Here is a 24,531-nt window from a genome sequence, read left to right on the forward strand (position 1 = left end):
ATAGCAAAGATACGAGACCGTATCAAAGTGGCTCGTGACAGACAAAAGAGCTACGCGGACAGAAGACGTAAACCATTAGTCTTCAAGGTCGGAAACAAAGTCTTACTGAAAGTCTCGCCTTGGAAAGGCATAGCTAGATTCGAGAAACGCGGAAAACTAAACCCGAGATACATTGGGCCATTTGAAATTCTAGAAAAGATCAGTACCGTCGCGTACAAGTTAAAACTGCCAGAAGAACTCAGTAACGTACACAACACATTTCATGTGTCGAATCTTAAGAAAAGTCCAACAAATGAAAACAGTTATCATCCTAGCGGATGGAATTCTCGTAGACGACAAACTCCAGTTTACCGAAGAACCTGTTTAGGTTATGGACTGGAAAGTCCACAAGACAAGGAGAAGTCGTATTAAACTAGTAAAGGTCCGCTGGAACTCACGTCATGAACCCGAGAATACATGGGAACATGGAGTTCAGTTCAATACAAAGTACCCCTCCACCTGGTCAAGAAGAGTCCTTTAAAGGATAACTCAACGTGAATTTCGGGACGAAATTCTTTTTAACAGGGGGAGAATGTAACAACTGGCAAATAACTGGTAATTCCGTACAATCTAATCACTATTTATATTTCTAAATCTCATGCATTTAGCGTAATTTAATTACGTAACCGTGTCGTATACTGGATAACAGTATTAGGACAAGAAAACAAAGCTAAAACATATGTTGGTTTTAGTCGTAAGGCGAAACCAAACAAACAATGTCCTAAAAGTGTTGGTAGAAAGTGTTGCGTGCACTATTCACGGTTACACTATTCATGCCAGCAAACAACAAACTGTGAAATCAGACCGAAACACTGAAAAACGACACTTGGATAACATAACTGAGTCCATTTATATAAGAAAACATTATTATGAAAACACATCTTGCAAAGAAACGAGACTTTCCGGTATAACGCCCTAACCTCAAAAATGTCTGTTTCGGCTTAAAATATAACATTTTTAACGCGTCCGAAGCTATAACCAAGCATTTCCGGGACTTAGGAATAATGTCAATTGATGAAAAACATACTAAAACAATAAGATGATATCAACGGAATGTTCATAATCACAAGTTTCCGGTATTACATCGCTTTGCGCTAAAATAGTTCGTTAGCGAACCGACGAACTAGTAGGTGACATTTTTGTCACGAAACAAGCAAACGAAAATGCTAGCGAGCTAGTTAGCGATATTTTGGCGTCATAAACGCCTTGAATAGATGCCGTAGCATCGATGGTAAATTAAAACCATAGCTCCCGGTACTACACTATAACTTTCGTATATCACCCGATATCGAACCGACGAGCGAACTAGTGGCATTTTTGCCATCCAAAATTTATACCCATTAAACTAATAAATTAGTTAGACTTTATTTAAAACCCTAAACTACCATTAACACTTAAATTAAACCTACTTTTTTCTAAATGATCAAAATATCTACAACATTAATAAAATGGCACATGTTTAATTGTTTTAAAGAAAAATATGGTACAACCACCATATCCCCCATTATGATCGGCCATACCCTCCCCAAGACACCCTAGGCTTAATGATGTTAGAGCATGGTATGGATGATCACAATTTTGACTAAAAAGGGTGCAAGTTATAACAATTATCTTCACCACCAATCCTTATCTTTCTATAATATTTCAAGACAACAAAACCACTTATCCTTTCCCCCTCCACTCTCGACCAAGTTAACCACCACCAACATCACCATCTTTCAACTCTAAACATTATATTACAAAGCATTTATAAACTTTTTTCAAGATGGCTTAAGGGGATTCCAAGCTAGGAAGCATATTAGGAGCTTATTTCTCATATTTGGAAGCTTTATTTTCTTCTAAACATCACTCAAACTCTTGCAAAGTTGTAAGGCTCCTAAACACTCTATTTAAGTTCATTATTATGTATAGATTATGGAAGTACAAGTTGATCATCAAAAAGACTAATAAAAATCACACCAAAAACCCTAACCTCAAAGCTAATAAACACTAAATATAAATATATTATGTGTTGATTCATTAGATTTGTGATTGCTAGTTAGCATAATTTATGTTGATTACGTTAAAGTAAGTTGTTTTAAGTGGGTGATCTTGTATGATTAATTATATAAATGATGATTTAAACATGGTAATGTTTAAATCTAAACAAGATCATCAACCTCATGATCTATGAACTTTACTACAACTTAAAAATGATTTATTACACATAAGTGATTTTTATAAAGAATAACCACCACGATTTTATTATGACCATCTTAAAAGTGTAGAAATCAAAGTGGTTAAAATAGGAAACTTGATTTGAACATATGACAAAAATGATGTCTTTAAAAGTCTAGTAAAAAAAATGTGAAGATTATTTGTTATAAACAAGTTGTTAAAAATATATTTATAAAGTTCATGGAAATGAGGGTTAAAATGTATGATATCATGCATGTAAAGTTGAGATAATGAAACTTGATTTGGAAATTGATTATGATTTAAACGCGTTTTTTTTATAACGTGGGAAACACCATAGTTTTAGGGGAAACTATGGCGAATTTTTCTAATAAAAATCTAATCGCGATTAGAGGGGATTAATGGGTGATTAACAATGTTAAACGCGATTAGTGGTTTTAAACGTCATTATGGAAGCTTTCATGAAAATGGTTAAGTCTTAAATGTTAAAGTGTTCTTAGGAACTAAAACATGTATTTTCACAAAAAAAAATGGTGAAAATAATAACCATACATATATATATTTTTTTGGGGCAAAAATTATATATATTTTGGAAAACTCATTAAGTATAAGTATTATGTGCTATGTGTATGTATTTAGATACACTTAGGGTGATCAAAATAACACACCCATGATTACAAGAAATACTTGTATGAAACAAGTATAATATGACCCAAAAATGCATATACATGTTTCCTTCACATTCCAATGGAATGCTATAAAAATGGACGAATAAACGAAACGGTCGAAACACTAATACATAACACTCGACGACGATAAAATGAGCGTATCGTTACCGCGGGAAACTACTACGACATTTGGGCGACTCTTCGATGCGGAAATATACGTATAAAGCGACTACGATGACACGTCTAAAAATACGATATTTTTAGAACGCTTAACGAATACAAATATATACTACCGATAACAAAATCCGGAAAGTTGAAAATCTATAAAATTACTAAGTATTTATTTTAGGACATGAACATATTTAAAAGTCCTATACTTAGTAAAATTTGGATAAAAATGCAAGATTATTAATGGACTCACAAAACTGATTATGGGCAGGGCCCAATAACAATAAATCATGGGCTAGAGCCCAATAACATTAATTCATGGGCAAGGGCCCAATAACATAAAAGACATGGGCTCAGCCCAATAACATTAAAACATGGGTTAGGCCCAATAACATAAAAGACATGGTCTCGGCCCAATAACTTTAAAACATGGGTTAGGCCCAATAACATTAAAACATGGGTTAGGCCCAATAACATAGATGACATGGGCTCGGCCCAATGACATGGGCTCGACCCAATGACATGAGCAAAGGCTCAATGACATGTGAAGAACGAAGCCCGTTCACACATAAGTCAATACATATAAAATACATGAATACGCTTATAAATTCAATACGTATAGAATATATGTATATACATAACAATCGAGCGAGTAAACTATCAACGCTCTAAAATACAAAGTTGTTCCAAAGATGACAAACAAGAACATAATAAAGAATTCAAGATGAACAACTTGTACGAGGTCCGAAAGACCTAGTGTCTAACGAGATTAGTACACATGTAGGTTATTGACATGTACGGACGCTCACTTCGATATCAATATACACGGAACGCAAACTTGTGAGTTCATGTCCCTCCTTTCACTGATTTCAATGTTTTGTTTTCAAAAACATCGAGGGGAAATACATGCTAAAACTATTGGTATGTTAGTTACGGAGTAGAAGATAACATGATCAATGTGCATAAGTAGGATGATGACATTAGTAACCATTAATCACATAGTGACCAAGGTGCAAAAGGTGTAGATCTATTGGGCTTGAGGCACGCCCCACTCCTAGTTGTTAACCGTGGAGTGCTTTTGTGATCCCAAATGATAACAAAGTGTTCTCGGTTTGGTTATTTACTTATGGTACATTATGTCAGAGGCTCGCTACCCACTGATAGATCCTTAACAGACTCCATGAATGAATCAGAACATACCATGATTACAAGATTTCATTTTCATGAATACTACGATTACAGGATTTCATTTTCATGAATACTACGATTACAAGATTTCATTTTCATGAATACTACGATTACAAGATCTCAATTTCATGAATACTATGATTACAAGATTTCGTTTTCATGAATACTACGATTACATATGATAACAAAAACTGCATGAACTCGCTCAACTTTTGTTGACTTTTTAAAACTACATGTATTTCAGGAAACAAGTCTTGAGCCGGTGATACATGATTGGATGCAATGATTACCTTTCTTACGTCACACGCAACACGCTTCCGCAACTAGCAGGGTGTGACAATGTGGACATACCTGGTCCGCTCTTATGGACATGTGTCACATGAGCGGACCAGAACGCCTATATATAGTTGTCGTTTGAGCGATCCACATAACAGAGAATCCGAATTCCACGCCAAAGCTCTGCCGGTGTGACGATCGAGCTGTAAAACGTTTGAAATCAATAAAACAAGCAGTTAAAAGGAAGAACAAGCTATATCTACTTGCATTTCTTATTATTCCGCATCTGAAACGCAAGAGACAACCTCTGAACGACTCGTTCGGGTCAGCATACGATCCTACAATTAGCTTTGGCCGAGCCGACCAGTAGTATGTTATGATACCATAGGATCTGACAAATCCCGTTATCGGACTATCGCCATGGTTATGGGGTAATGTGGGTAAGGATTGAAACTGATGATTTTAACAAACCCTTTGGTGGTTTGTTAGTCGATTAAAGATACCCTTTGGTGGTATAGACGAGTCAAAACACAAGTTTGAATGTTTTCAACGAGAACGACTAAAAGTTAGTTTTCACAATTAAAACACGGACTAGTGAACAAATGGTTTTATGACATGAACGATTGAACGATGGTTTATAACACGAACGAGTTGAACAATTTGAACAATTGGTTTTGATAACATGAACGATTTATAACATGTACGAATTAAACGATTTTGAACGCTTGGCTTATTGTAAAGTGATTAGATAACGGGACGGTGTAATGTGATAAAAGCATGGTAGATACGCCGCTGGTACTTCTTATATATAAATGCTTTTATCATATTACATTCCATTGCGTTATTTAGTTCACTTGGACGAATGATTTCAAACTATGTCACGCAACGATGTTTACTAAATGATATAAACGATACAAGTTTTATTACAAGGACGATTTACAACCTGATTTACAAAAGCAAATGTTATGGGTCGAGATTCATGGCAACGAGGTTTTCACAAACATATAACCAACTTGTTTTAGTTGGTTAATCATATTGCAATACCAAACACTTTTTAATACGAGGTTTTCAATTATCGACTCTAGTAGTCATACGAGGTATTGCAATATGTATACAAGCCATGAATTTGACACACTCACAAAACCTATGTGCTCGTCGGCATTTTTATGCTGACTTTATTTTCACATATGTTTCAGGTGCTGTTGTTTGATGATGATTATGCATGCTTACATAGGAACGGACGAGGGCCTCAGTGACAATAAAACAAAGAAAGACAATTTACATATGTTTTGCTTTTAAACTTCAAGACAATGTAATAAACTTAATTAAATAAAACGAAACTTCAATCCATGTGTTGTGAAACAATGATTCTGCTACGACACTCCCCGACGTTTCCGCCACGGTTTTGTTGTTTTAACGCGGTCGGGGTGTGACAAAAATGATTTGTCAATGATCAAACAAGAAATCAGTGACATTTATTTGAATGGCAGGGATACATCAAAAATACAATAGAATTTAGTGTATCATTGTCCTGATACATAATTGTATCAAAACTACTTGAATGATGAGTCAAATGAAAGACGTATGAATTTGTATGATTAGGGTTTATGATTAGCTCAGCCTACAAATTTATACAGACACCACAAGGTGTTTGTAATGATTGAAAGATTTCAACGATTATGGTTGACCGAACGAGTTCACCGTTTTTGAATTTTAACTGAGTGTTCCGATGAAGTAAATCTGGACATTCAAAATATAGGATTTTCAAGCGAAGGAATGATTGTCATAGATTTGATCAAGGATAAAAGAATGTCGGAGGTACATAGGAATATAATATGAATTTATGTACCTCTATCTTAACACATAATTGTGTTAAGACTGGTTTAGGATAATGAACCAACAGAAGATAGATAAATCCATACCTTAGGTGTGAAATTGAAATGAGTTTAAATTTCAAAGAAAAACGCCACCGCAAGGTGTCGTGATTTAACAAATGATTTATTGGAGTTGAAGACTTTAAACAAGTCTTCTATAATTCAAGCAAATGAAGGGTTGAGATTACCTTGAATATGATGACCTCAATTCATCATATGGGATCTTGAATTGAATGTATATTGTGAACAAGTTCAAACAAGTGACCTTGGTTTGGACATATTCCAACAATGGATATATGTATTGACAAGAAATGGTTACAATGAAAATCCGGTAAGTAACTTTGAAAAGAAAAGGAGTTTTCCAAGAAATCTGTTGACTTGATATCAAAAGTCAACGTTTTTGCAATCATATGGATTGTCAAAAATGAGTATAACAAAATAAGATCCGAACTCGTGAATAAAGGATCTTTTGAAATGAAATCACATGCATAACAAGCAATGCACGTGCAACATATGAATTTGTCAAGAAATGAGACAAATGAGTGTTGGATTTATTTGAAAGAAAAAATGTACGGGTGTTTATGTTAGAATTTGTTGTTGCCTCCTGTATCGTAGATATTCATGCGTTCTCTTTAGCTTCATCTGTTGTTTTAGCTTCGTTGTCGGGTGCCTTAGACAGTTTCGGGCAGTAGGGACAGACATGGCCTGGTTCTCCGCAGTTAAAACAGATGTCAGTTTTCCTCCTACATTCTTCCTTGGTATGTCCAGTCTTCTTGCAGAACTTACAGTGGTGTGTCTTCCTAAAATGGTGTCTTCCTGAATGCGTCTTGTTGTAGTCTCTGCAGGTAGGTTGTGTGATTGCTGGTTCCATTCCTTTGTTCTCATAGGATTTGTCAGAGCGGAATTCCTTATAAGAGTAACTATAGATTGTGGTTTTCTTTCGTTTGGAAGATGGAGTTTTGATACAAATATCATGACCTCCATTGGAACTAGGGCTAGGTTTGAAGTGACGAGTATGCTTACATTGTGTAGTAGGATTCTTGTTTATAGGCACAGAAAGTTTTAATAGCTTCAATGATCGAAGGTATGGCATTAGATATTCTTTGGGCTATTACATTTTCTATAGTACTTCTATCCAGAGAATTTTCATTACTAGCCTGAATTTCTTGACTACATGCTATTTCCTTTGACATCTGAATTGCAAACATTTTCAAACATTAATATCACAGAAGTAAACAATTCAAACACCTTTTGTTGCTCATACTGCACTAGCATAACTATGATCACACCAATTAGTATTATGAGTTGATATATATATACACATATATATATATGATTATATATATTATCATTTTTCTTGTATATATTTTATCAAAATATAAGGAAAGTATATATATATATATATATATATATATATATATTATGGGATGTTCTTTCTCGTCGTAGTTGCAAGCGAGCTTTTCTTCTATATTACGGGTTTGGTGTCCTACTGGTAATAGCTTAGCTACAAGTTTAGAGCTCATGGCTGGATAGGTATTCAGGAGTGGTGAAAATTGTGACTGTGATTGTGGCTGGAAATAAGGGTCATGTATGAGTTCCTGAGATTTTCTATCAGTTACCCACCATCGTTCCCTTAATTTTAGTGCTAGTATGGTTATCTTTAAGGTTTCTTTTGTGTTAAATACGGGTATGGGTTAAGAAATTATCGGAATAAGTTCTGAGTAAACATGTAGGTTTGTTTCTCCTGTTATATAAAAGCTTGTTTTTCGATAGAAGATATTTGATTATTAAACTGTGTCGATTATCAAGAATTTTTGTCTTGCATATGCATACTTATGAAATTTCAAATTTCCTGTAGTATATATAGTACTAAGTTATTTTGATAAAAATCCAATTATATAACTGATGGTAATAATTATCCTGCTTATTCCCATAACTTTATTCATTCTTCTATAATACAGTATTTGAAATAAATTTCTGTTAAATTTATTGAGCATAATATTTTGAAATAAAAGGGTGAATAACTAAAAGAAATAAGCTTAATCAAAAGATATATAAACCTTATGGATTTATTAGAACAATTTTAACCAAAGGGTTGAACCATATTGGTTGAAAATATGACGTAGCATGTGTTACGAAAAATGAAGATCAAACACGTTGATTCTACAAATACCCGTGTAGTTCTTCCCCAACCCCCAAGATTCCACCCAAAGGGTACAGATTTTGAAGAGAAAAATGAGTTAATTCAAAATTTAAGTCTGAACTTTCCAATTACTAGAGAAACATATAAATAGAAACAGAAATTCGAAATGGGCCTAAAAAAGACAACGGGCCAAACAGAAGCCCAAAAACAAAATGCCCAAAACACTTCAAAAAACATAAAAACGAAAATAACTAATAGAAATAAACGTTTTTTGGCCCGGACGATGACCCCACGATCTTGGGCCTCCAAATACAAGAGGGCCCGCTCCTCCACACTTGGAGCTGCATAAAAATATTACAACTTGATTCTTAATTTATCGTATAAAGAAGTATTATAATAGATAACACAAATACAAAGTTTGGCGTTTCTAAATTTGACCCTTAATATAGTGAAGCAGTATTAATGTATTATAATATATATACATGTGACTCAAATATATAGTTTTAAGAGATGAGTTAAACTATTAAATGGTAAAAATTCTTAAGCTATTTCCTGTTGATATATATATATATATATATATATATATGTTACGTACATATAGTTTAAATCATATAATTATATAGTATCAAATATTTTTGTACTTATTTCTATTTTATGTAGGAAATATCATTGGTTTCATTAATACAGGTTATAAAATATAAAATACTTATATATTTTCGCACACTTTCCATGTGTATGTAAATGTACATGTACTTATATAATATAAAAAAAGCATACGTAATAATATATAATATTTTCATAGTATCATTATGAAAATTCTGTTGTAATAACAGTGACTTTTCGAAAAAAAAAACCCTAATTTCTCTCTCAAGCATGGCGATTCTGGAGTCTCATGCAACCTTCGATTTTTCTGCCTGATCTTTGTATAATAGTCTGATCATTAGAGTGTTGATTCATCAATATTTCTAATTCGAACTCGTTAGCAAAGCGATCGCTTTTGAATCTAGGGTTTTTGTCTTTCTGATTTCGTCGCCTCCTTCACTGTGTGTTTCGAATCTGTTGGTATAGCGATTAGGGTTTATCGGTCCTACTGGTTGGGCAGTAACCTTGATTTACCTGAGTCCCTATATCGATTTGATTACCTGCACTACGGAAGGTGCTAGATTAGGGTTTTGTTCTTGTTTCTTGGTCGGCTGGTTTTCTCTTGTTTGCTTGGTATTTCGATTGCATGGAGGGAAAAAGTGATGGTGTTAATCAGTTGGAGGATGGATTTACGCCGGGTACTGATGATAAAACACCACCTGTTCGTGGTATTGGTTTGCGGGTGACAAACATTGAGGGTAATAATCTGAAACCGAGACGGGGTATCTATTCAACCAACAATATGTCGGTCATAGATGGGTTGTACGAAATTTCTAAACCTGTGGAGCTGAATGCTGATTGTGCATATGGAGGGGAGTTCATGGCAGCGAAGAAGGTTTCCCATGCAAACCCTAGTAGTTCGGCTGATGGCAATGTGGAAAGTAACAAGAGTCGTGTGGATAATTTGGAAAGTGCTATTAACAAGAATATCTCGTATGCGAAGGTCGTTCAGACTCAGAAGGAACCAGTTAAAGTGAACTTCAGGAAGCTTGAAACGGAGGAGAAGATGGATGGGGTGGATGTTGTGATTCCTGTTGAATCAGTTAAGCAGGTAAATGATCGCTTTGCCAATATGTTATATGGATATTTCGTGGGTAAACGTCTGGCGTTTCCAGTTGTTGAGTACTTTGCTAAAAATCAGTGGGCAAAATATGGATTAGTTTGACTAATGATGAATGCGAAGGGTTTTTTTCTTTTTCAAGTTCAACTCCAAGTCGGGGATGGAGAAACTGATGGAGGATGGACCGTGGATGATTAGGAATGTCCCGATTATTTTGAATGAGTGGTCACCTTCGGTTAACATTGTTAAAGAAGATATAACGGCTATTCCTGTGTGGGTAAAGATGCATGATGTGCCATTGGCGGCGTTTACTGAGGATGGTTTGAGTTTATTAGCGTCTAAAATAGGTGATCCAAAAATGTTAGATTCGTACACGGCTTCTATGTGTGCCGAATCGTGGGGTGGAAGTAGTTTTGCTAGAGCTCTTGTCGAGGTGCATGCTGGATCCGAATTAAAAAGAGCTGTGAAAGTGGCGGTCCCAAGTTTGGTTGGTAATGGGTATTCGATGGTAGAGGTGAAAGTTGAATATGACTGGGAGCCATTTAGGTGTGCTACGTGTTGTGTTTTTGGTCATGAAAGTAATCTATGTCCGAAGAATCCGAAGACGGTAGAGGAGGATGGGGTCAAAAGTGAAGCTGATGGTTTTAGGGAGTTTAAGTGTAAGAACAAAAAAGGTGGCCAGCAAGGGTTTCAGGTTAATAATAAGAAGCCGAAGATGGTTTATAGGCCGATAACTAAAGCCAAAACCCAAGCGGATAAAGCCTCTTCGTCTACTAGCCAGGTCAAGGTGTCGAACTCGTTTGATGCGCTGCTAGATGAGGAACTGGTGAATAGAATGGCCGAGTCTAATGCGAGTCCGGTGCAACAAGGGAAGCATATTAATAAGGGAAGAAACAGTTCTAAGGACCAGGTTATTATAGATGATATAGGAGTTGATGACCTGTTAGATGATATTCTGAAGTTCATGGATAGGAAGATGGATGGTAATAAATCTGAGGGTGCAAGCACACCCGGTACCGGGGTTTCTAATGGGTAGTATTGGCGCGTGAAATATTAGGGGGTTGAACCGCTCCCTTAAGCAAAAGGAGGTTTGTTAGGTAATTGTTGATAATCATGTGCATGTGTGTGCTATTGTGACAACTCGAACTTTAGACTTACTGTGATGTAACGTTACGTGCTTACGAGAACCGAATTATATGTTGGATTTAATGAATGCTATGTTATGAATGTGCATTATGTGTGTATATATGTTATGAACGGCCCAAAACGCACAACACCCACTTGATTTCACAAACCCACTCGGTCCATATGGTTGGACTCGAGACCTTGAGGTAGCCCATGTGGGGTTTCGGCCCACTTCCCTTCATACGTATACATACCCACATGTCATTAGGGTTTTAGTTTTCACAAATCTTGCAATCAAGAACACACACACTCTCTTTCTCTCGACCGGAACCAAGGGCAGCCTCACCTTCACCACTTTCCTCTACTTGTAACCGGTTAGTGTGTGATGTATTATTGTTTGGTGTGTGATATAATAGCCTCGCATGATAATATAGGGTTTTGCCACATGTTGATTGTGTTCTTGTTAATCGACTTCTGTGAATGGTGATCATGATTACATACGAAATAGGTTGCATGAGTGATTTGTTATTTGGTCCGAATTGATGTTTGTAACCGGCTGTGATGATTCTGTTTGCACATGTGTTTTAAGTGGCATGTTAGTATGATGATACGGTTCATAAGTTAATGATGTTTATAGACTGATTACTGATTGAATTGCCGAGATGATGTTCTAAATGATGGGGATGAACACGTATGAATATGTTTTGAACGGGATATTGAATTGATGATTTCTATGATTGATCTATTTCCGAAACTGTTTGATCTGTTTGCTAATTTTGCGGAATAAACGTTGCTGATAATTAAGGAAATTATGGAAAACTGCTACACATCTGGTTGCGACTCGGATTGCGAGTCGGTACACCACTCGAGACCACAACAGCATGAACCGAAACCATGGTTGCGAGTCCAGTTGCGACTCGTAACCAGGCCATGACAAGCCGAGACCGGGGTTGCGAGTCCCGTTACGACTCGTAACCGGACCTTGCCAACTCGAAACCCTCAGTTGCGACTCGTAATCTCTGTTGCGACTCGAGACCATTTACATGCACACTGTTTTGGGCCTACATTGTCACGGGCCCAATCAATTGGGCCAAATAACTGGATTTATACGATTGACTGCTAATTGGACTTATGACTGATTGTTATTGGACTGCTTATATTATTTGGGCCGAGACTTTTATGATTGGACTTGTATAATTCTGGGCCGGGTATAGTTTGGGATTAGACATTCAAATCACAAGTGATGTTTATGACATGTTGACTGTTTACGTGCATACGTGTTGCTATGATATATATATATACGTGAATTACTTGAACCGAACCTGACTTGTGTGGTAACCCTATTAGGACGTGGTTGACCACTGTTAGTTCAAGAACCCTCTTTCCTTTGTGTATCTACCGAGCAACCCAAGGTGAGTTCACACAGCCAAGGCATGGGATTCCCGGGTTGGGAATTGGGTTGGATATGTTGAATATGGAATGATTACTTGTACTTACGCATTCTCTAGACTATAGACCATCGTCCTCAGGCTAGTCAGGACACGTTACGTAAAGCCTACGTAACCCAGATCATTTGCCATTTGTCTCCCGGGTCGGGAGGACACGTTACGTAAAGCCTACGTAACCCAATACCATCCACTGGCTTCCAGGTCGGAAGGCCACGCTGCGTAAAGCCTACTTAGCCCCCACGCGTACCATGTCCTCGGGGAAGGGCACGTCACGTAAAGCCTACGTGACCCTGTACGTTTTCCTGTTCTCGGTAAAGAAGAACACATGGTCGGAAGTTAGTCTAGTAAGTACCGTTAATGAGAAGCCCTCATTAGCCAGGATAAACATGGGAAGCCCCCACCAGTAATATGAACACAAGGTTTGGGAAGCCCCCACCTTTAGTACACACTAGTATGGGAAGCCCCCACTAGCTATACTTATGCACTATGTTATGAACTTACTTTCTGTGAACTCGCTCAACTAGTTTGTTGATTATTTGCTGCATGCCTTGCAGGACCTTAGGTACTTTATGGAGCTTGCACGGGGAGGAGCAGGTCGTTGTGGGATACGGATCATGACCTTATTCTGAACTTATAACTATTTTGAGATTACATACTATACTTCCGCTATTTAAACGATGTTTGGTTTTGGAACATCAATCATGTCATGATGATTTACATTGATTACTTTTATTATTAAATGCTATGTTTGATATGATTGATGGCTTGATCCTGGTCAGTCACGCTCCCAAGCGGTGGTACTCCGCGGGTGGATTTTGGGGGTGTGACAGATTGGTATCAGAGCCATTGGTTATAGAGAACTTGGTTTTAATATGGGAAAACGTTTTTATTAAAACCGGACTATAACCAGAACAGTGCTCTCAACGATCCACAACGACGCTTCGCTCCATGTGCAAGACTCGACATCTTAGGTAATAAGGTTATGACTATTGCCTGTTTGCTAGAACTGTTTAGAACTTTGCTCGCATTACGTTTAGATACACATGATACTATAGCATGAGAATCCCTACGTGCTTACACTTTTCTGTCATCGCCCAATTCGCGAACTATTCTTACCTATGCTACTTGTTACAATGAAGATCATGTCTGGAAGAATCAACATGACACAAGCCCAGCTAGAGGCTCTCGTTCAAGCTCAAGTTGCTGCGGCAGTTGCAGCAGCTCAAGCAGGTTGTATATCCTGCAGTATAGGCACACACTAGGATCTTTAGATCCTACATTAACTCTCGTATTTAACTTCGTCCTATTCGTACACAATAGGTCAACACGCGCAGCAGCCTGTCTGCACTTTCAAGAACTTGATGGACTGTCGTCCAAATTCCTTCAGCGGCACAGAGGGGGCAGTGGGACTCCTCCATTGGTTTGAAAAGCTAGAATCAGTATTCGAAATGTGCGAATGCCCTGAGGCTCGCAAGGTCAAGTTTGCCACTGGCACCTTGGAAGGAATCGCGCTAACCTGGTGGAACGCGCAGGTGCAGATTCTTGGGTTGGCAGCTGCTAACGCCACCCCATGGAACGATTTCAAGGAACTCATCAAGCGTGAGTATTGTACGCGTGAAGATATTCACAAGCTGGAAGACGAGCTGTATAACCTGAAAATGGTTGGATCAGAGATCGAAGCGTATACTAAACGGTCGAATGAGCTGGCCGTGTTATGTCCAACTATGGTAGACCCTCCATACAAGCGCATTGAGATGTATCTCAAGGGATTGGCGCCAGAAATTCAGAGCCACGTGACGTCGGCTAATCTCGATAACATCCAGGAAATTCAGCGCCTCGCTCATCGCATCACCGATCAGGCAGTGGATCAGAATAAACTGCCCAAGCGTGTTAGTGCTACTGCTAACGTCACCACCTCAGTTACTCCTGCTACATCTGGTGACAGTAAAAGAAAGTGGGATGGAGATTCCAGCAGAGGCTCAGCATCCGTTCAGTCTCAAGCTCAGCAACAGAAGACTGACCATTACCAGAGTCCTAGCCAGCAATCCTCTGGTAGTCACAGACAGAGGAGATATCAGGGTAGTCAACCTAGGTGCCACAACTGCAACAGGCATCACCACGGCCCATGTAACAAGGGTCGTTGTCAAAGGTGTCTTAAGATGGGTCACGAGGCCAAAGACTGTAGGAGTCCACGGCCTGCGAATCAGAATCAGCAGCCTCAGCAACCAGCTCCACAGAACCAGCAGCAGCAACAGCAGCCACAGCGTGGAAACCGGGGATGTTTCCAGTGTGGGGCTGAAGGTCACTTCAAACGCGATTGCCCTCAATTGAACCAGAACCAGAACCGCAACAACAACAATAACCAGGGCAACGGCAACAACAATGGCGGGAACAACAACAATAATGGCAACGAGGCAAGAGGTCGAGCTTTCGTTTTGGGAAGAGGAGACGCAGTGAACGATCCCAACGTGGTTATGGGTAAGTTTCTCCTCGACAATATTTACGTTACTGTTTTGTTTGATTCGGGTGCGGATACAAGCTATATGTCTGTGAAAATGTGTCAACTGCTAAAACGTGCACCAACACTTTTACCCACCAAACATGTAGTAGAGTTAGCTAACGGTAAAAGTCTAGAAGCCACGCACGTAGTTCAGGGTTGTAATCTTATCCTAGCTGGCCAAGTTTTCTCTATTGATCTCATTCCCATAGTTTTGGGTAGCTTCGACGTCGTGATTGGGATGGATTGGTTATCCCAACACCAGGCAGAAATCTTATGCAGCGAGAAGATAATTCGCATTCCACGTTCTAGTCAGGAACCTCTCGAAGTTCAAGGCGACAAGAGTGGTGCAGTGGTTGGCATCATCTCATTCTTGAAGGCTCAGAAATGCTTACGTAAGGGTCACACAGCCATTTTGGCTCTTGTTACAGACGCATCAGTAAAAGAAAAGAAATTGGAGGATATTCCAATTGTACGCGATTACCCTCAGGTGTTTCCTGAAGACTTACCTGGCTTACCGCCTCATCGTCAGGTCGAATTTCAAATCGAGCTCGCTCCAGGAGCAGCACCCATAGCTCGCGCACCATATCGTTTAGCTCCATCAGAATTGGAAGAACTGTCAAAGCAGCTGCAAGAGCTCTTGGAAAAAGGCTTTATTCCTCCAAGCTCTTCGCCTTGGGGAGCTCCAGTATTATTCGTGAAAAAGAAAGACGGTACGTTCAGGATGTGCATCGACTACCGTGAACTCAACAAGGTGACGGTGAAGAACCGTTATCCTCTTCCACGCATTGACGACTTATTCGACCAGTTGCAAGGGTCGTGTTACTATTCGAAGATAGACTTAAGGTCTGGGTATCATCAGCTGAGAGTCCGGGATGAGGACGTCTCCAAGACTGCATTCAGAACTCGTTATGGTCACTACGAGTTTCTTGTCATGCCATTCGGGTTAACGAACGCGCCTGCTGTATTTATGGACCTTATGAACAGGGTGTGCAAACCCTATCTCGACAAGTTCGTCATTGTATTCATCGACGATATTCTGATTTACTCCAAGAGTCAGGAGGAACACGAGCAGCATCTTCGCCTGATATTGGAACTCCTTCGGAAGGAACAGCTGTACGCCAAGCTTTCTAAATGCGACTTCTGGCTTCGTGAAGTCCACTTCTTAGGCCATGTGGTGAACAAGGATGGGATCCATGTTGATCCATCCAAGGTGGACTCGATCAGAAACTGGCCTGCACCGCGAACGCCAACGGAAATACGCCAATTCTTGGGTTTGGCAGGTTACTACAGACGGTTCATCAAAGACTTCTCCAAGATCGCGCAACCACTTACGCTACTGACACAGAAGGGTGTCACCTACCGTTGGGGCAACACGCAGGAAACTGCTTTTCAGTATCTAAAGGATAGGCTTTGCAGCGCACCTATTCTTTCATTGCCAGAGGGCACAGATGACTTCGTAGTATATTGTGACGCATCAATACAGGGTCTGGGTTGTGTATTGATGCAGCGGGATAAAGTTATTGCCTACGCCTCTCGTCAACTAAAGATTCATGAACGGAACTACACGACGCACGATTTAGAGCTGGGAGCTGTGGTTTTCGCGCTTAAGATATGGCGACACTACCTGTACGGTACCAGGTGCACGATTTACACCGATCACAGGAGTCTCGAACATATCCTTAAGCAGAAGGATTTGAACATGCGTCAACGGCGATGGGTTGAGTTACTGAACGATTATGAATGCGCCATCAAGTACCATCCAGGCAAAGCCAATGTTGTGGCTGATGCCCTCAGTCGAAAAGACACTTTACCTCGGCGTGTGCGAGCGCTACAGCTTACGATTCAGTCTAGTCTTCCTGCTCAGATACGAACTGCTCAGATAGAAGCACTGAAGCCCGAAAACGTCAAGGCTGAAGCCTTACGCGGCTCACGACAACAAATGGAACAGAAGGCAGACGGCGCCTACTATGTAACGGGGCGTATTTGGGTCCCACTTTATGGCGGTCTACGCGAACTTGTGATGGACGAAGCACACAAGTCTCGCTACTCGGTACATCCAGGGTCGGATAAAATGTACCACGATATCAGCACTACTTATTGGTGGCCTAGCATGAAGGCCCACATCGCTACGTACGTTGGAAAATGCTTGACCTGTGCAAGAGTCAAGGTCGAATATCAGAAACCAGCTGGCCTACTTCAGCAGCCTAAGCTACCTCAGTGGAAATGGGAAGAAATTTCCATGGATTTCGTTACAGGCCTACCCAGATCCCAGCGTGGGAATGATACCATATGGGTGATCGTGGATCGACTTACCAAGTCTGCACACTTCCTACCTATAAAGGAAACGGACAAGTTCTCCACTCTCGCAGACGTCTATCTTAAAGAAGTTGTCTCGAGGCACGGGGTGCCCACATCTATCATTTCGGATCGCGATGCACGATTCACGTCAGAGCTTTGGCAAGCGATGCATAAATCTTTCGGCTCACGATTAGACATGAGCACAGCATACCATCCTCAGACGGATGGGCAGTCTGAGCGAACGATTCAAACTCTTGAAGACATGCTTAGGGCATGCGTTATAGATTTCGGCAACGGCTGGGAAAAGCATCTCCCTTTGGTGGAGTTCTCGTATAATAATAGTTATCACACCAGCATTCAAGCCGCTCCATTCGAGGCATTGTACGGGCGTAAATGCCGGTCACCCCTCTGTTGGGCAGAGGTGGGGGATAGTCAGATCACGGGTCCAGAGATTGTAGTGGACGCCACAGAAAAGATTGCCCAGATACGACAACGCATGGCGGCAGCACGCGACCGTCAGAAAGCCTACGCAGACAAGCGTAGAAAGCCATTGGAATTTGAGGTCGGGGACCGGGTTTTATTGAAGGTTTCACCCTGGAAGGGTGTGGTTCGTTTTGGCAAACGGGGCAAACTAAATCCGCGGTACGTCGGACCATTCGAAATCATAGAAAAGATTGGCAAGGTAGCCTACAAGTTGAATTTACCAGCTGAACTCGGGGCAGTTCACAATGTCTTTCATGTATCGAACTTAAAGAAGTGCCTATCAGATGAAACCCTTATCATTCCTTTTAAGGAACTCACTATCGACGAGCGGTTGCAGTTCGTCGAGGAACCAGTTGAAATCACGGACCGGGATGTGAAGGTCCTCAAACACAAGAGAATCCCTCTTGTCCGAGTTCATTGGAACTCCAAACGTGGCCCAGAGTACACCTGGGAACGCGAAGATAGGATGACAGAAAAGTACCCCCAATTGTTCGCGAACAGTACAACCACTGCTGAGGCTGAAGCTACTACTTCGGAATTTCGGGACGAAATTCCAGATCAACGGGGGGAGGATGTGACACCCCAGGAAAACCAGTGAACGATTGAACTTACCTAGCTTCCTCAGTGAGTGCATACCAAATCTCGGGACGAAATTTCCAATTAGTTGGGGATAATGTGACAACTCGAACTTTAGACTTACTGTGATGTAACGTTACGTGCTTACGAGAACCGAATTATATGTTGGATTTAATGAATGCTATGTTATGAATGTGCATTATGTGTGTATATATGTTATGAACGGCCCAAAACGCACAACACCCACTTGATTTCACAAACCCACTCGGTCCATATGGTTGGACTCGAGACCTTGAGGTAGCCCATGTGGGGTTTCGGCCCACTTCCCTTCATACGTATACATACCCACATGTCATTAGGGTTTTAGTTTTCACAAATCTTGCAATCAAGAACACACACACTCTCTTTCTCTCGACCGGAACCAAGGGCAGCCTCACCTTCACCACTTTCCTCTACTTGTAACCGGTTAGTGTGTGATGTATTATTGTTTGGTGTGTGATATAATAGCCTCGCATGATAATATAGGGTTTTGCCACATGTTGATTGTGTTCTTGTTAATCGACTTCTGTGAATGGTGATCATGATTACATACGAAATAGGTTGCATGAGTGATTTGTTATTTGGTCCGAATTGATGTTTGTAACCGGCTGTGATGATTCTGTTTGCACATGTGTTTTAAGTGGCATGTTAGTATGATGATACGGTTCATAAGTTAATGATGTTTATAGACTGATTACTGATTGAATTGCCGAGATGATGTTCTGAATGATGGGGATGAACACGTATGAATATGTTTTGAACGGGATATTGAATTGATGATTTCTATGATTGATCTATTTCCGAAACTGTTTGATCTGTTTGCTAATTTTGCGGAATAAACGTTGCTGATAATTAAGGAAATTATGGAAAACTGCTACACATCTGGTTGCGACTCGGATTGCGAGTCGGTACACCACTCGAGACCACAACAGCATGAACCGAAACCATGGTTGCGAGTCCAGTTGCGACTCGTAACCAGGCCATGACAAGCCGAGACCGGGGTTGCGAGTCCCGTTACGACTCGTAACCGGACCTTGCCAACTCGAAACCCTCAGTTGCGACTCGTAATCTCTGTTGCGACTCGAGACCATTTACATGCACACTGTTTTGGGCCTACATTGTCACGGGCCCAATCAATTGGGCCAAATAACTGGATTTATACGATTGACTGCTAATTGGACTTATGACTGATTGTTATTGGACTGCTTATATTATTTGGGCCGAGACTTTTATGATTGGACTTGTATAATTCTGGGCCGGGTATAGTTTGGGATTAGACATTCAAATCACAAGTGATGTTTATGACATGTTGACTGTTTACGTGCATACGTGTTGCTATGATATATATATATACGTGAATTACTTGAACCGAACCTGACTTGTGTGGTAACCCTATTAGGACGTGGTTGACCACTGTTAGTTCAAGAACCCTCTTTCCTTTGTGTATCTACCGAGCAACCCAAGGTGAGTTCACACAGCCAAGGCATGGGATTCCCGGGTTGGGAATTGGGTTGGATATGTTGAATATGGAATGATTACTTGTACTTACGCATTCTCTAGACTATAGACCATCGTCCTCAGGCTAGTCAGGACACGTTACGTAAAGCCTACGTAACCCAGATCATTTGCCATTTGTCTCCCGGGTCGGGAGGACACGTTACGTAAAGCCTACGTAACCCAATACCATCCACTGGCTTCCAGGTCGGAAGGCCACGCTGCGTAAAGCCTACGTAGCCCCCACGCGTACCATGTCCTCGGGGAAGGGCACGTCACGTAAAGCCTACGTGACCCTGTACGTTTTCCTGTTCTCGGTAAAGAAGAACACATGGTCGGAAGTTAGTCTAGTAAGTACCGTTAATGAGAAGCCCTCATTAGCCAGGATAAACATGGGAAGCCCCCACCAGTAATATGAACACAAGGTTTGGGAAGCCCCCACCTTTAGTACACACTAGTATGGGAAGCCCCCACTAGCTATACTTATGCACTATGTTATGAACTTACTTTCTGTGAACTCGCTCAACTAGTTTGTTGATTATTTGCTGCATGCCTTGCAGGACCTTAGGTACTTTATGGAGCTTGCACGGGGAGGAGCAGGTCGTTGTGGGATACGGATCATGACCTTATTCTGAACTTATAACTATTTTGAGATTACATACTATACTTCCGCTATTTAAACGATGTTTGGTTTTGGAACATCAATCATGTCATGATGATTTACATTGATTACTTTTATTATTAAATGCTATGTTTGATATGATTGATGGCTTGATCCTGGTCAGTCACGCTCCCAAGCGGTGGTACTCCGCGGGTGGATTTTGGGGGTGTGACAGCTATTATGGAAACTCATGTGGATGCTTCGAATGTGTCGAATATTTGTAAGAAAGTTTGTAATAAATGGAAATGGGCTACTAATGCTAATTGTTGTCCTAGAGGGACGCGGATAATGGTGGGATGGGATGAAAACATTGTGGATGTCATGATTCTTGCCCAAACAAATCAGGTGGTTTACACGCAGATTGTGTTTAAGCTTGATAAAAAGTCATTGTTCTGTTCTTTCGTATATGCGGAAAACCATTACAAGGATAGAAGGGATTTATGGAAGGATCTTTGTCAACACCATTCGTTTATGCGGGATAAACCGTGGGCCATTATGGGGGATTTTAATGCTACGTTGGAGCTGGATGATACTCTAGCGGGTTCCTCGACAACTAGTATTGCCACAAGGGAATTTATGGAGTGTGTCTGTGCGATTGATGTGTTTGATTTTAACAGCTCGGGTTTTCATTATACGTGGACGAACAAACAGAAAAATGGGAATGCTATCTTTAAAAAGATAGATCGTACCTTGCGAATGTGCAGTTAATTGATGTTTTTTCGGATGCGGCGGCTTGTTTTTTACCTTATCGGGTTTCGGACCATACACCGTGTATTCTTGTTCTTCCGAATGTGCAACGAGACAAACCGAAACCTTTTAAATTTGTCAACTTAATTGTGGATAAGAGTGGGTTCATTGAGGAGGTTAATCGGGTTTGGCAAACTGATGTTTCGGGATATGCTATGTATAAGGTGGTGAAGAAACTTACGCTCTTGAAGGGCCCTCTGCGTAAACTCCTGTTTGATCAAGGAAATTTGCATGAAAATGTTAAAAATACAAGGAAGCGTATGGAGGAATGCCAGTATGAGCTGGACAGAAGCCCGGGTAATGGTGAGTTAATGACTAAACTTGATTCTATGCTTCAAATGTATAAACAGGCTGTTCAGGATGAAGCTTTGTTTTTACAACAGAAGTCGAAAGTTGACTGGTTGTCTTTGGGAGATTCGAATACTAAATATTTTCATAATGTGGTGAAAGCTAAGAATCATCGTAGCCGCATTTTTCTATTAAGGGTTCGACTGGTCAGGTGTTCGAAAGTAATGATGTGCCGCTGGCTTTGGTGGAGCATTACTCGAACTTCTTCGGTTCTGAAGTGGAAACTCCGGTGCATCCTACTCCCGACTTATTTGTTCAGAGGTTGTCAGATGCTAAGGCTCAAAACATGGTTCGTCAGGTTTCGGATGCGGAGATAAAGGCAGCGATGTTCTCTATCTCGGGGAATAAAGCTCCGGGACCCGATGGGTATACGTCAATCTTCTTTAAAAGGTCATGGGATATTGTGGGTCAGGAGGTATGCCAAGCGATCCGGGATTTTTTTCTTAATGGGAAATTACTTCAGCAACTGAACCACACTGTTATTTCTTTAATCCCTAAGGTATCGACGCCTGCTTTAATAACTGATTATAGACCGATTTCTTGTTGCAATACGCTCTATAAGTGCATAAGTAAGATCATCTCCAACCGTATTAAAGAAGGGTTAGGGGATATTATGAGCATTAATCAGTCTGCTTTTTGTTCCGGGTAGAAGAATTTCAGATAATATTCTCTTAACTCAGGAACTTATGCATAACTACCATCGGAATAGTGGGCCGCCTAGGTGCGCGTTTAAGGTGGATATTCAAAACGCCTACGATACGGTTGAATGGAAATTCCTAGAGACTGTTTTAGTGGGCTTTGGGTTCCACCCGAAAATGGTTTATGGATCATGGCTTGTGTCACTTCTACAACGTTTTCGATTGCGATGAATGGGAACCTCTATGGGTACTTTAAAGGTAAACGTGGGCTACGACAGGGTGATCCAATGTCCCCTTATCTCTTTACATTGGTTATGGAGATTTTGACGTTGATTTTACAAAAGCAAGTGTCGATCTCTTCGGAGTTTCGATTTCATAATAAATGCGAACACCAAAAACTTATTAATCTATGTTTCGCAGATGACCTGTTTTTGTTTGCTAGGGGGATCCAAAGTCGGTGAGAGTTATTATGGGTGCTCTTAATAGTTTTAAAAACATGTCGGGGCTCGTTCCTAGTATGTTGAAGAGTACTGTTTTCTTTGGCAATGTGGTGGATTCAGTTAAAGCTCGTATTCTTGATATTATGCCGTTTGAGGAAGGGGTGTTGCCTGTTAAGTATTTAGGGGTTCCTCTTATAACGACGCGGCTTAACTACAAAGATTGTAAATGTCTCGTGGAGAAAATGGAAGCTCGTATAACTGACTGGAAAGCTAAGTGTTTATCTTTCGCTGGAAGGTTGCAGTTGATCAGGTCGGTTTTGTCCTCTTCGCATGTTTATTGGGCATCAGTGTTTATTCTTCCAAAACGTATTATACACGAGTTGGAGGAACGAATGCGTATCTTTTTATGGACTCAAGGGAACAGAATCAAAGGGAAAGTAAAGGTAAAGTGGAAAGCTGTTTGTTTACCGAGAGATGAAGGAGGGTTGGGGATTCGTAGGGTTGGTGATATGAATAATACCCTTATGGTCACACACATATGGAGTCTGCTTACTAACCGGGAGTCGCTATGGGTCAAGTGGATACATTCTTACCGTATTCGTTATAGGAATTTTTGGGATGTGCCGATTAAAAGTAATATTACTTGGAGTTGGCGGAAGATGTTAAACCTAAGACCTTGTATCCGTGATCATATACGGATCAAGATGGGTGATGGTAAGAACACGAGTGCTTGGTTTGATAAGTGGGATGCGGTTTGCCCGATTAGTAGATTTATTACGCCCAGAAGTATAGCAAATGCAGGTTTGAGTATGAATGCTCGGGTTGCTGTTATATTTGCAAATGGAGAATGGGTTTGGCCAGAGTCTTGGTTCAATCGTTATCCGCTGCTTAATAATTTATAAAACCCGGTGTTAGAGCCTTCGAAACCAGATAAGCCGGTATGGTCTACTTCGAGTGGTCGAGAACTTGATTTTCGTACATCGATGGTCTGGGAGGATCTACGGCATACTCAACAAGGGGTTCAATGGTCGAGTTTGGTTTGGTTCCCTCAGGCTATTCCTTGACATTCTTTCCTTCTGTGGCTTCTGGTGCTTAAAAAGTTGAAAACTCAAGATGTGATGAGCAGATGGAATTCGGGTAACGCTAATCTGAACTTGTTATGTTATTCTTTATGTACACGGGGTCCTGATTCACACGAGCATCTGTTTTTTGAATGTGACGTCGCCAAGCAAATTTGGGTTGGAGTTCGTGGTAATGCAGGTATGGAGACTATTCAGCATATATGGACCGATATTTTTGAGTATCTGGTGGATACAGCTAAGTCCAACATGGCTGAACATATCATTGTGAAACTAGTAGTTGGTGCAACAGTGTACTTTGTTTGGGAGGAGCGTAACCGAAGGTTGTTCACAGACAAGTGAAGAAGTAAAGATCAACTGATAGAGATTGTGTTATCAAAGGTTAGATTGAAACTTCACATGATGAGGTTCAAGAATACAAG

At 40.4% G+C, this 24,531-nt stretch overlaps 2 protein-coding genes across 2 annotated transcripts; both read left to right on the plus strand.

Moving 5' to 3' along the window:
- The first annotated feature begins 10,393 nt into the window (after window positions 1-10,393).
- LOC110919384 lies at window positions 10,394-11,269 on the plus strand. Its single transcript, XM_022163656.1, has one exon. It carries the CDS (start codon window positions 10,394-10,396, stop codon window positions 11,267-11,269), a length of 876 nt encoding a protein of 291 aa, XP_022019348.1.
- A 9,768-nt stretch (window positions 11,270-21,037) lies between these two features.
- LOC110919383 lies at window positions 21,038-23,932 on the plus strand. Its single transcript, XM_022163655.1, has 4 exons — window positions 21,038-21,442; window positions 21,562-22,047; window positions 22,104-22,367; window positions 23,033-23,932. Exons 1-4 carry the CDS (start codon window positions 21,038-21,040, stop codon window positions 23,930-23,932), a joined length of 2,055 nt encoding a protein of 684 aa, XP_022019347.1.
- Window positions 23,933-24,531: the final 599 nt, after the last annotated feature.

Source organism: Helianthus annuus, chromosome 16 (assembly GCF_002127325.2).
Source record: "Helianthus annuus cultivar XRQ/B chromosome 16, HanXRQr2.0-SUNRISE, whole genome shotgun sequence".
In the NCBI taxonomy this organism is placed as follows: domain Eukaryota; kingdom Viridiplantae; phylum Streptophyta; class Magnoliopsida; order Asterales; family Asteraceae; genus Helianthus; species Helianthus annuus.

Coding starts and splice junctions, on each gene's coding strand:
- LOC110919384 (XM_022163656.1), top strand. CDS start 10,394: ATGGAGAAACTGATGGAGGATGGACCGTGGATGATTAGGAATGTCCCG.
- LOC110919383 (XM_022163655.1), top strand. CDS start 21,038: ATGGAAACTCATGTGGATGCTTCGAATGTGTCGAATATTTGTAAGAAA. Junction 22,048..22,103: donor CTAAATATTTTCATAATGTG/GTGAAAGCTAAG, acceptor TCGACTGGTCAG/GTGTTCGAAAGTAATGATGT. Junction 22,368..23,032: donor GGGATATTGTGGGTCAGGAG/GTATGCCAAGCG, acceptor TTTGTTTGCTAG/GGGGATCCAAAGTCGGTGAG.